The sequence below is a fragment of the Protobothrops mucrosquamatus genome, unplaced genomic scaffold, assembly GCF_001527695.2.
Source record: "Protobothrops mucrosquamatus isolate PMUCROS unplaced genomic scaffold, P.Mucros_1.0 scaffold3204, whole genome shotgun sequence".
NCBI classification, from domain to species: Eukaryota; Metazoa; Chordata; class Lepidosauria; order Squamata; family Viperidae; genus Protobothrops; species Protobothrops mucrosquamatus.
Genome location: NW_015389202.1, coordinates 28608 through 37777, shown reverse-complemented (window position 1 = coordinate 37777; position 9170 = coordinate 28608). Strand labels below are relative to the sequence as shown.

Below are 9170 nucleotides of genomic sequence, written 5' to 3'. Positions count from 1 at the left end.
ATCACATGACCCTGGAACACTGTGACCATTATAAATATGAATCAGTTGCCAAGCATCCAAATATAAATCACATGACCCTGGGCATGCTGCAATGGTCATAAGTGTGAAAAATGGTCATAAGTCATTTCAGTGCAATTGCAACTTTGAACAGGTTTGTTTTTTTGGTCATCAAGTTTTTGACACCTTGCTAGGTGGTACTCGAATATTGCCATATCCTAAAAGTGGTACAATCGGTAAAAAGGTTGAAAAACCCTGTTCTAGGACATTTTACATAAAGCAGAATGGGCCTATCATAAAAACCTCTTGATTTTTTCAGAAGACTGAAGATTTCTGATGGGATATGAACACCACCATGTGGAATGATGGGGGGCAACTAATCAGGAACTATTCTCTGATATACATACATTCTACTAATGCCAGTAAATTTACAATTCCAAACTTCTGAATACGAAATTGGAGCCTCAAATCTTATCTGAGAGGTCAGCTACCTGACTTTCAAAGGATGAGAGGAAACATTCACCTTTAACACAGAAATCCCATTATCAAAAGAGAAAATCTTATTTCTTCCAATTTCCACATGCTTGCATGTAAGTATCAAGAGGGAGAAATAACAAGGGAAAAGGCATTTGATTTCCACTGGTTCTACTACTTTCATGTATTTTATTGGAAGGCATATTTTATGAAAACAAATGAAATATGCAAGTACATGGTCTTTTTAGGTAGATTGTTACATGATTGTTCACATATTTTTCAGAATTAGCACAGCCCGTTATCTGGTCTGAATAAGGAAAGTTATAGAACTGAAAGGTTCCAAGAGGACTTAGTTTTTAGATAGTCCATCAAGGGACCAATATATATCGATCACACTATATGACTCACAGCTCAGTATTAAAATCAGATAGCTGTTTTGTTTGCCAATTTGAAACTCAAGGATGAAATTTATCATTATTCCCCTGGATTCAGGGGCCAGCAACTAATTTTCATGGGAAAAGATTGGATTGTTTAATTATGTCAACAACTCAATAGTGCCTTGATACAAGACTAATATGAAGAATGATTGTCAGTCTTTAGAGTTCACCATTTTGTCTTGTCCTTGCTTTGGACAGTCTAGATCAGTCTTCCCAAGTAGTTCCCAACAATAGGGACTACAATCATTTGCAAAGAGAATATTCTGGGAATAATAAGAACTGTAATCTTATATATCCAGAAGACTTAAGGTTGAGAAAGGCTTTTTTCTTGATACAGTACTGACTTGGAAAAGATAAAGTGATAATGGTCTCATTTAATTCCTCCATTTTAAAATCCCAATTCCAATGATTACCTATATCTAACAGAAGATATCTTTGGACTCCTCCCCAAGACGGCTGGTGAAGGGTGAGGCCTTTTTTTCTTCTCTTACCCACAATCTGCTATTTGCCGCCAGAGCTGGTTCTTTGGTGGCCCTGCCCCCTGGATTTGAATGGGGGCACTTAGGAATGACCCAAGATGACTTTCAGACAGCTGGGAGGGGGGGAGTCCTGAAGACTGCAGCTCCTTGTGGGAGCAGGCAGAAAGTCAATGGTCTTTTTACATCTCTTCCTACCAGCAGTACATTTTCGTAAGCATGCCTGGGACTTTTAACTTCACTTTTTGAACTTTTATTTTTGTTCTTTATCTTTAAATGTTAATTGGCTGGCTGAATGCTGATTTATTTCAATCCCCAGCTGGACTCTATTTGCTTTTTCTGCTTTCTCTTTATTTGGTTGTTTACACCAGCTTCTACTTTCTCATATGGAAACACAGCACGTGTCTTTGGATGGTGAAAGTGTTTATATTTGGACTATATCTTATTGAATATTCACCACAAAGTATCTGTATTTTATTAACTTGAAAAATGGTTTTGGATAAAAAATAGTTCCTTTTGTTTGTTGCCTGTTCTGCTTATCTACTCCATTGAGCAATAAGAGAGGAGGAGGCTAACACTGGGGGACGGGGGGGGGGGGGAGACTGTTTAGCAACATGCAATCTCTAGATTTTTCCTCTAAAAGGTTTGATGAACTCATAAAGACCATGGAAAATATTCTGAAGAAACCGACCCTAAATACTTTAGATCAGGGGTGTCAAACTCGCAAGTCACGTGACACGACGCATCGCGACTTTTTTGCCATTGCCAGCAATGGGGTGGGCGCGGTTTCACTATGATGCATCCGACCCACAGGCCGGCAGTTTGACACCACTGCTTTAGATCCACAAAAGGAATGTGTTTTTAAAGCAGCAGATTCATTGATGAATATAGACTCAGAAACAACAGACTGCAGAAAATGTTCAGAGCCAAGAGTGTGATTCTCTGGCAGTAAATTGTATTTAATCAATCAGTAACTGATAAGAGATGGCATTAAGAAACAAACATGAATATTTGATCTGGGACCAATTAGGGTTAATTTTTGGGATGAACTGGCACTGAAGTGGTGGTAAATTTTCTACGAGTTCATTACAATAACAGTTTGTTAACAGAGGGTTTTGGAATTTCAATTTTGTCTTTTTTTATTAATAATTTTACTACTTTTATACTTATATATTTTTATTATTGTTTTTCCTGTTAACTATTTTGTTATTAATATAGTATATAGATGACAGGCTAACAATTTGTAAACAGATTTAGTAGTTTAGTAGTTTAAAACTCTTGGACTGTTTTGCAATGGGTGGGAAACTAACACTGTTGTATTATATTAATCAACATTAAACTAGGGCGGATACTATATGTATATGTGTGTGTTTTTCTAAGACACTTTTTCTTTTTAATGTCTTGTTTTTTTTAATATTTTGGTGTTTTGTATTTTAACCTTCTTTGAATTACACACACACACACACAAAAGATATTCTTACAACTACAAATTCAGGGAGGCCAAAGAAGTCCCTCCACCCCCCCTTTTTTTTTAGCATATGGCTTATATAGCCATATGCTAAAAAGTCTACAATGCTTTTTACCAGAGTAGTTCTGGCAGTCTAAGGTTGCTAGTTCATTTTCTTCACACATGCACGATATCCACAGTACACCACGGGGGAAGAACTAGCTTTGCACCAGCTGGCTAGCAGCATTTGGGGGATGTCCAGTCATCTGGGCTTTCTTCCGCCAGCCTCGCCTCGCATCCAGGCAAGTCCAGCACTGGCTCCCACTTCCGTATGGAACACTGCTAGCTTTTCCCACCGAAGTGGTACCTATTTGCCTACTTGCATTTTTACATGCTTTCAAACTGCTAGGTGGGCAGGAGCTGGGGCAAATGATGGGAACTCACTCTGCCATGCAGTGCCATGGGCTTGAACCACCAGAGTGCCGACCATCTCTGGATGACAACTCCAGCGTCTTTAAGCCACTGCGCCCCCATAAAGAAGTCCTGAATGTTAGCCACCAGCTTTCTTAACATTCCTAGGTATAGCCTCTTTCAGGCAGAATGGAAAGCTCTGAATGAACTGAAAGAGCTACACTAAAGAAGCCAGAGAGAAAAAAAAGATACAAGAAAAAACAAATGTGTGATGTGTCTGAAATGCCCTCTCTACCAGTATTCAGGAACCCAGCGACAGTAGTATAGTTGCCTGCTTTCAAGCAGAAACCCTTATTTCAGGGGAACAGTAAGTTAGAATCTCTGTTGAGACAGACATCCCAATCATGTCCCACTTCAAGTTTCATTATGACCTTGGCAAGCCATACCAGGGATAGTTAGAAAAAAATCTACCTACTTAGCTTTGTGCCCCAAGTTAGGCTACTAGTACAAATGCCCATTAATTTACTAGCTAAAAGTAGAGCTCAAATATCCTCAGTGTTGCTTCCTATCAAGCAAAACTTCAAGACACATGCAAAAATATGCACTCCGCCCCGGACTGATGCGCACGGCACTCCCCCCCCCCCCGGGCTCCGTTTCACCGTCAGAGGCCTTTCTGGAGCTCGTTTCTCGGCTGCAGAGAACTTTCCTGAAGGCCTCTGCTGGCAAAACGGAGGTTGGGGGCAACACACGTGAGCGGCGGCAACCAGAAGTGGGCCGGCAAGGCACGTGTCAGGCCGTGGGAGGCCTGGCTGCGGCGGTCCTAAGGTAAGTGGGTAAGACATCCCCCCAAAATAAGACCTGGCACCTCTTTTGGAGGCAAAAAAAAAATATAAGACTGGGTCTTATTTTCGGGGAAACATGGTAGGTGTAAAACCTTGCTTTTCTCCACATTAAATTTCATTTTGTTGGATAGGGCCCATTGTTCAAGTCTGTCAAGATCTTTTTGGATCCTGAGCTCGTCTTCTGGGATGTTGGCTATTCCTGCCAGCTTGGTGTCATCTGTACATTTAATGAGTTCCCCTTCTATTCCCTCATCTAAGTTATTTATGAATGTATTGGAACCTTGTGGTACCCCACTGCTTACTTCCCTCCATATAGATGTAGTACCATTAAGGACTACTCGTTGAGTACGGTTTGTCAGCCAGTTACAAATCCATATGGTGGTGATGCGGTCTATCCCACATTTTTCTAGCTTACCAAGAAGTAGGTTGTGGTCTACTTTGTCGAATTCCTTACTGAAATCTAAATATACTATGTCTACAGCAGGGGTGTCAAACTGCCGGCCCATGGCCCGGATGCATCATGCGGAAGCCGCGCCCACCCCAGCTCCGGCAAGGGGAAAAAAGTCACGATACGTCACGTGGCGATTTTCACACCCCTGGTCTACAGCATTTCACTGGTCTACTAATTTAGTAATTTTGTCAAAGAATGAAATAAGATTGGTTTGGCAAGATCTGTTTTTAACAAATCCGTGCTGGTTTCTAGTTTTAACTATTTGTTTCTAGATGTTCGCAGAACTGATTTTTTAATTATCTTTTCCAGTATCTTCCCAAGAATTGAAGTTAGGTTGATTGGTCTGTAGTTTCCAGGGTCTGTTTTCCCCCCCCTTTTTTCAAGATGGGAACCACATCAACTCTTTTCCAATCCTATTTCTAACTGAAATAATCTAGAAACTGGAAAGAAAGTTTCCATTATCTAAGTACAACTTTAACTTTTAAATTCAAGAACAGATTCCAGGAACATGTTCACTCAAGCAAGATATCCCTTATATAGTGTACAAATCACAAATTAGAATATGTGATTAAGAGGAAACATTTATTTTGGATTAGGCAATATGAAATATATCTGTTCTCTACCAGTTTTATATGCTACAGAAATATTTTGATTCCTTTGAAACATATTCTGCCTATTTCTCTTTCCAGTTTGCTTATTTAAGTCCACAGATTATAAAGACTATAAAATGGTACATGTGTGATTTAAGGAGGGAGGATTCACTCAGGATATTTGAGCTATTCCAGAAATGGCTGGCCTGTTGTTCCCTCCCTCTCCATTTAATTTAGGCTGAAAAATGCAGAACTAATATTACAGCACGAGGAACCTATTTCTTATTCTCCTACACAGCAAGAGAGTTGTACAGGTAGTCCTTGACTTAACAGTTCATTCAGTGACTGTTCAAAGTTATAACAGCAAAGAAAAAAGTGACTTATGACTGTTTTTCACACTTATGACTGTTGCAGCATCCCCATGGTCACGTGATCAAAATTCAGACGCTTGGCAACTGACTCATATTTATGATGGTTGCAATGTCCCAGGGTCACGTGATCACCTTTTGTGACCTTCTGACAGTCAATGGGGAAGCCAGATTCACTTAACAACCGTTACTAACAACTGCAGTGATTCACTTAATAACTGTGGCAAGGAAGGTTATAAAATGGGGCAAAACTCACTTAACTGTCTCTCTTAGCAAAAGAAATTTTGGGCTCAATTGTGGTCATAAGTTGAGGACTACCTGCATAGAAATAAAAAGAGAAATAGACTCCTTCCTTCGTTCCCTCCATCCCCAACTAAGCCATATTATCTAGCATCTGCGTTTGACCTGGCTTGTGTATAGAAGTGTGTTGGGTACTGAGATTCTTACCAATTATACCAACCATACAATGAGATGTTGTAAAGGGGAAGCATAAGGATCAGCTGCAAGCCAGCAGTGGCAATAGCCATCAGAAAGGTGGCTGCAGTGACAATAAGAACATAGAATTAATACAACCCGCTCACAACAGCCTCTCAACAACATCTTTTCAAAACACAACTTCAGGTCAAAGTAACACTTTGCAATAGTGGTGAATATCTGTAGCTCGGGTATAGGATGAGGGTGAAGGTTCGTTCTCCAAGCTTGTGGGTTGGTTTCCGAATGTTTCGTTATCAGGCTAGGTAACATCTTCAGCGGCATTTAGGGGATGTCTGTGTCAGTACTCTTCTGTTTATATTAAAAAAACTTCGTATTCCGACACACAGCACCCAAACCACACCATACCACACAGCCGACCGCCATGGAAAAACTAACCCTAACATACACAAAAGGGGTGTTGGAAATGACAGCCAGAATTCTCCAACCCCTAGGAATAACGATAGCCCACAAACCCGCAGCCACACTCCACCAGGAATTATCCAGAACCAAAGACAAGACACAGAAGGATGAAAGAAACAATGTAATCTACAAAATCAACTGTAACAATTGCAACCAATTCTACCTGGGACAAACATCATGTCAATTAAAAACCAGGATCCACGAACACCGGCTAGCAGTCAAATGACACGATCCCAAATCCTTAATCGCTACCCACACCGACACCAAACAGCACCAGTTCAATTGGAGCAACACTAAAATCATTGGCCACACTACCACCTGCCACTCTCGTGAATTCATCGAAGCCTGGCACTCCACAAGCAATTCCATCAAGATACATTGATCTACAACCAGCCTATGAACCCCTCAGAATCCAAATCAATTGCACAGCCAACAGGAGACAGTACCAACCTACAACCAACCCACACAAGCCCCCTCTCCCCCCTCAGTTCACCTTCCAATGACCCTGACCTGATGTAATCTCCCCATCACAAGTCCCTGATAATTCGCACCCAACGACCCTGACTTGAAGTAACCTTCCCATCACAAGCCTCTCTCTGATGACTCACACCTGACCCATCACAAGACCCTCACTTGACACACCCACACCTGAAGCCCTTATAAACAGAAGAGAACTGACACAGACATCCCCTAAATGCTGCTGAAGATGTTACCTAGCCTGGTAACAAAATGTTCTGAAACAAACCCACAAGCTCGGAGAACGAACCTTCACCCTCAAAGTAACACTTGCTTCAGAAGAACTTCATAGTATTCATTCTCCCTCTTTAAAAATTTAACACAAAAGAATGGGCAACAGTTCAGGGGCAACTTTTCCTGGGACCCATAATGCAAGCAGCAACTCTAGCCTGCCCCAAAAGATGCTGGCATGACTAGCTGCCCACCCTTAGCTTATAGGGATCCATCCCAAACACAGGAATTTAGGGGATAAGGACAGGAACTGTTGCCTGTTACTTTAGCACACAGATTAAATTTGGGGCACCCCAACTACGTTAATTAGATTTTCCAAAACTAGGTAAGGAATGAAAGGTATGCTCCCAAGAGAAACATCTTACCTAGAATAAACTGAGAGACCCAATACAGTATCTTCCAAGAATTACAAAGTCTACTAAGAGAAGGGGATAAAAACTTCCTTCCTTTTAGACTACACTGTTAATCTGATAAAGATCCCTTGAAAAACTATCTGAGCTGTATTAATGGAACTCGGGTTTTCACCAAACCAAATTACGCTCCCCCACTCTGTACTTACCTGTTGGGGGGGAAACCCAAGCCCTCAATAACTTAAGGGCTTAAAATAGTTAAGGGATGTTTATAAAACACATGCTTTTTATAATAAAAAGTTAATTTAGATTAAATTTATTTTTTAAAATACACAAAAGGTTAAAGTCATCCCATAAAAGGACTTACAGTGCATGTCACGTTCATGTTCATATTCAATGAAGGCGTAGCCACGTGGCTTGCTGGAGTGCTTATTGTATACCATGTAGATCTAAAAAGGAATAATTAAACAGGCATACAGCCTCAGGGAAGCCCATACAACAGCAGTCTTACTTCCTTCAACTTGAGGGTCATATTGAGCTTCACACAACTCACTGAAAATTATACTCCAACATAAGGGGTATGTTTTGTTTGTTTATACATTATTTACATTTTGATAATTTTGCAGGGTTTTGTAATAGCAAAGTGCTACAAAATGTTTTGTTTTTAAGGGACTGATGATGGCATTAAGGAGGCAAATTGAGTACTTTAAATGTCTTTTTAGAAAGTTGTATTTGTTACATTTTAAGGAATGTTTAATATATGCCTTGCCTCATTTTGCCTTTTAGCCATACACAAGTATTAAAACCCCACCCACCTAACCTGCAGTTTTCACATCCTTGACAATCTCCATTTGAGTTCTAAAAAATACCACTTTGAAGAATCCCATCAAGAGATTACCAGTCAAATGAAAAAAATATCAGCATCCTCTTTTTATGCTCTTCTATTATTGTCTGGGTAAGCATTTCCACAGGAAGATTCCTTATATGAATGTCTCCCTTCCCTTTTATTTATATTGTCTAATCAGTCACTATGATTGCAACTATGAAACTTCAGCTGGTGTTGCCTTTGCAAATTTTAGATTTTTGCGATAAGGACCCCAAAACTACACTGTATCATCTTTATTTTACATCTCTTCTGAAATTTCTTAAGTACCGTATATACTCGAGTATAAGTCGACCCGAATATAAGCCGAGGGACCTATTTTTCCACAAAGAACTGTGAAAAAATGGTGACTCGCCTATAAGCCGAGGGGGCATTTTTCGGCACACACATTTTTCCGCCTGGGCTAATCGGCCTCTTTGCAACCCCACCCCTTAAAAAAAGAGAGAGAAAAAAAAATATGAAAGAGAGGAGTAAGAGGCCTCTTCTAACCGCGGCCGAGTTCATCTCGCCTAAGGCTGTTGACGGCCTCAAATTAAAAAAAATGGTCGGCTTTTTTAAAAAGGCGCAAGAAAAGGGACACCCCAGAGCTTCTATCAAATTTAATCCCAGCTTATTCTGACACATTGGAGACTGTCTTTCGCTTTCGCTTCTACCAGAGGCGAGGGGGATTTTGAAGGGTAGGCGGAGAGATGAATTTAAAACAAAAAAACAAAAAAAACCCCAAGCTGATGTCTCTCCCTTAGAATAAATGCCAACAGCAAGCACGAATGACCGGCAACTTCCCCGCCCTTTTTTTCTCCCCG

The 9170-nt window shown here is 40.5% G+C and overlaps 1 protein-coding gene across 2 annotated transcripts in view; it reads right to left on the bottom strand.

The window, feature by feature from the left end:
- Positions 1 to 9170, bottom strand: part of LOC107297265 (U1 small nuclear ribonucleoprotein 70 kDa-like) — a 44976-nt gene that overhangs the window by 26817 nt on the left and 8989 nt on the right. For both annotated transcript variants that reach the window (XM_015826628.1, XM_015826627.1), the window contains exon 7: positions 7852 to 7933. In XM_015826628.1, coding sequence (XP_015682114.1) covers positions 7852 to 7933 — 82 coding nt within the window. The remainder of the gene's footprint in view (positions 1 to 7851; positions 7934 to 9170) is intronic.